Below are 3634 nucleotides of genomic sequence, written 5' to 3' on the forward strand. Positions count from 1 at the left end.
CCCGAAAATATCACTTTTCTAATTTACTCCATTTAATTGATACCAATCTTGCAATGTCAAATTTAATTTGTTGCTTTTTCCCTCCACAAAAGAGCTCAACTACTTCAAGTGGCTCTTCTGCATCTGATGCCTTTCTTTTTGTTCTCAGCATGTTTCTCATGACCTTTTTTTATTTTTTATTTTTTATTTTATTATTTCAAACTTCTCCCCTAACATTTTGTGTCAAATCCTGAAATTGCTTGTACTTAAACTTGTCCCAACTATAAATACAACACACACATCAACTTATATCTCATTGTTTCCAATTCTTATGTTTCTTCATTTGTTCCAAGTTCAATTTTCTTTGGGTTACATTACTAAACTAGAATTAGAAATACAAACTTGTCATCAACAATGGCATCCCAACCTTCTCGTCCGTGGTTCCGGCTGGGCTCCATTGTCCGTCCGGTCAGCACCCCAGCTCCTGCCCCAACCCCCGTGCCCGCGCCCGCCCCCGCCCCTATGGTTATACCTTCAATGAGGCCAATGGCTCCTGCTCCTGAGCCTACTCCCCCACCCCCTCCTCCACCTACCACCACTGCTCTTCCACCGCCCCTTCCTCCTGCCGCAATGGCACCACCACCTGACGCCACTGCTCCACCGTTACCACCACCGCCTACAGCTACTCCATCACCTCCCCCTCCTCTTCGTGTGACTACTTCATCAGTTCTGTCATCACCAGTAAAAAAAGCATCAGTTCCGTCATCACCAGTAAACAAAGCTGTATCTTCTTCAGTGCCATCATCTCCTGCAACCAAGGTTTCTGGAGCCCCATCATATTCAGGGGTACCTTCTCCTACTAGAACCAAAGCCACTACTACTTCCACTACTACTTCAGTGCCAAATTCTCCAGCCAACAAACCACAAACTCCCAGCACTTCTTCGCCAAAACCTGCCATCTCCGCTACAAATTCTCCTCCATCTTATAAACCACTGCCACCACACACTTATTCTCCACCAAAACCGACCACCATTTCATCCACTGCTAGGGAGGCTAATAATTACAACAACCAATCTCCCAAAACCATCGGGCTGGCCGTGAATCAAACCCCACCTCAATCACCAAAGCTCAAACAAACCGCCCCACCGCCATCTCCTCTCACTCTTCCACTATCTCAGCTAAGGCCAAACACTTCAGATAATCAAACTGACCAACCCAAGTTTCCCATTGAGGCAGAGCAGAAGACAGTGCTGGTCCAACAGAAAACCATTGATCAACAGAAACCCAATTCATGGTTCAGCAGCTTCACCTCTGGAAACTCGAAAGGCGCAGACTTTCGCGAGTCCCCGAAGCCTAGCAATAACTCCCCCAGCTCAAAAAACGAAGGAGAAACAAAAGAGAGACTCATATCTCACAAGAAGTCTCCGTCTAGTTCCGATCACGAGGCAGCTGGCATAAGGGTTATCACCGTTGCAGGGGAAAATAGAGGAGCGCTCATGGAACTCATAAAATCCCCAAAGAAACATGGAAGTGGGGAGCACTCTCATTACATTCACAAGAAGGGCAATGACAAAACTCTAATGGGGAATCAATCTGATCAGAGCAGCTACAGCGGTAGCAGCGACAGTGGCAGCGAGGAAGGCAAGCACAAAAGCAAAGATAAAAGTCACAGAACAGGGAAAGCTGCAGCGTCAAAGCCTACAAGTGCCTTCATGAACAGCAATGTTCAAGGAATCAACAACTCCATCGTATACAACAGTTCTCTCACTCACCATGATCCTGGGGTCCACCTAGCTTTCTCCAAGAAGCCCAATGGAGAAGGGTTTGAGGCCAAGAGCCACCATGCCAATGGTCGCAACAGTTAGACTGAGAGAGAGCAAAAATGATGAGAGATGATAAAAAAAAGATTATTAAATTCAAGTGTCAAACACTATGCTTTTGTGTTTTGAATATATTAAGTTTATATGGATATAACTTCTGGTGATACAAGAATAAAAATGGAGGTCGTGATGTGAGTGTTGGGAAAAAGAGGGCATGGGATCTGATTTGTACGTCTTCATGGTCAGGCTTCCATTACCCATTGGTGGGGGTGGGGGTGTGACTGAAGGTTGTTGATCAATGCCTTTGCTTTGATAATAAAATGGGCTGTTGCCCTCTTTATGAATACCACAATGCTATCAATTCCTATCACTTGTGTTAGTGTTACTATTCCATTGTAAATTTAGACTTTGTACCGTTCTTTAAAAAATTGGCTTCTTATGTTTTGGGTGACCTATTGGTGGAACGAAGAAGTTCGTTGAATCAGAGATTAGTCATAAGACCATACGCAATTTGACCGATTGGTTCAATCCGTGGCTTCTAGAGTTTCAAGGCTCGTCGAGCGACCAGTCGACAAGCTAAGCTTGTCGGAATTTTGCAATAGAAAATATAATGCTATATTCCCAAGTTACTATTTTTCTAGTTAATTTCTTTGTTTCTTATTTTCTAAAGTCATTTCCATTTGAATTTGAACAATCACTGATGAGTCGATATTATATTATATATTTTACTCTCATCTTAGTATTAATGTATTGGATATTTTATGTGAACTTCGATCATTGTTATGTATTTTCAATGTACGACATTTGACTTTCTCTAGAGCAAAACTTGATCAAACGGATAAATTTTGGAATGATTCAAATTGGAGGACGTTCATGTGTCTCTCAATTTGTTTGTATCAAAGGTTCATAATTTTCTACCAAGTGGTTTATTTATGACGATGAAATAAAGAAGCAGCGTGTAGTGCTGTCAAAGTGACGTTTTGGGTTTATTTGAGTTTTTTAGCATCCAAGATGATGTCTATTGGGTTCAAGGCCTTATGTAATTATGTTCGGGACATCTCAAACTTTAATTCAAGTTATTTTGGGTCTGTTTTGGAGCCCTGGAAGTCCAAAAACGTGGCTGATTTGTGGCTGGCCAGATTTCCCAAAGTGTATTTCCTAGTTATCTTATTCTATTATGTTTTCTAGTTTTTAGAAGACATTTTTCTAGTAAGGATTTTAATTATGTAGTAGTATAAATAAGGCTTTTTAGCCATTAGGGGTTTTTAGGGGAGAGGGAGGAGAAGAACCAATAATATTTTGGAGAACTTTGCTAGGCTTTGATGATTTGTATTTCATGGTGTTTTCTATCCTTATTTGTTATAATATTTTGTTTTATGATTGTTCATAACTAAATCCGTTTGCTAGGGGCGAGGCCATGAGCCTTAGCAAGAATATGTAGTTTCTTTTCAATTTGCTTATGATATATGCATGCATGTTTTGAATTATTAATCACCGGTTTAAACTATCTAATTGTCTTAATGCTTAGCTACCATTAGGGTGTTTAGAAAAGTAATTTGATACAATTTTGGTCAGAGGTCAGTCTCTGAAATTGACGAAGGCTTCTTGTGGTTAATATGTGCAAGTTCACTTAGAATGGATACCACGTCTTAAGGGTTGTATGGTTTTTCAAAAGGTTTCACAAAGCTTAATGAGTTATGCATGTTTAGACTTAATTTGAATACCACATACGGGTTGCATGTTTGATATACGCTCTATGTTGGGGGTCCAAGTAGGCATACTTTAGGAAAACATAACCTTCAAAATATCCATGTGTAATTGTTTGGACCCAAAA

General features: G+C 40.7%; 1 protein-coding gene across 1 annotated transcript; it reads left to right on the forward strand.

The window, feature by feature from the left end:
- Positions 1-281: 281 nt before the first annotated feature.
- On the forward strand, positions 282-2170 carry LOC126627805 (vegetative cell wall protein gp1-like). The gene has a single exon (XM_050297357.1). The coding sequence runs from the start codon at positions 394-396 to the stop codon at positions 1843-1845; it is 1452 nt and encodes a 483-aa protein (XP_050153314.1). The 5' UTR covers positions 282-393; the 3' UTR covers positions 1846-2170.
- The last annotated feature ends 1464 nt before the right edge of the window (positions 2171-3634 follow it).

Source organism: Malus sylvestris, chromosome 7, assembly GCF_916048215.2.
Source record: "Malus sylvestris chromosome 7, drMalSylv7.2, whole genome shotgun sequence".
NCBI classification, from domain to species: domain Eukaryota; kingdom Viridiplantae; phylum Streptophyta; class Magnoliopsida; order Rosales; family Rosaceae; genus Malus; species Malus sylvestris.

Excerpts from the sequence above, each read along its gene's own strand:
- LOC126627805 (XM_050297357.1), top strand. The coding sequence starts at position 394 with ATGGCATCCCAACCTTCTCGTCCGTGGTTCCGGCTGGGCTCCATTGTC.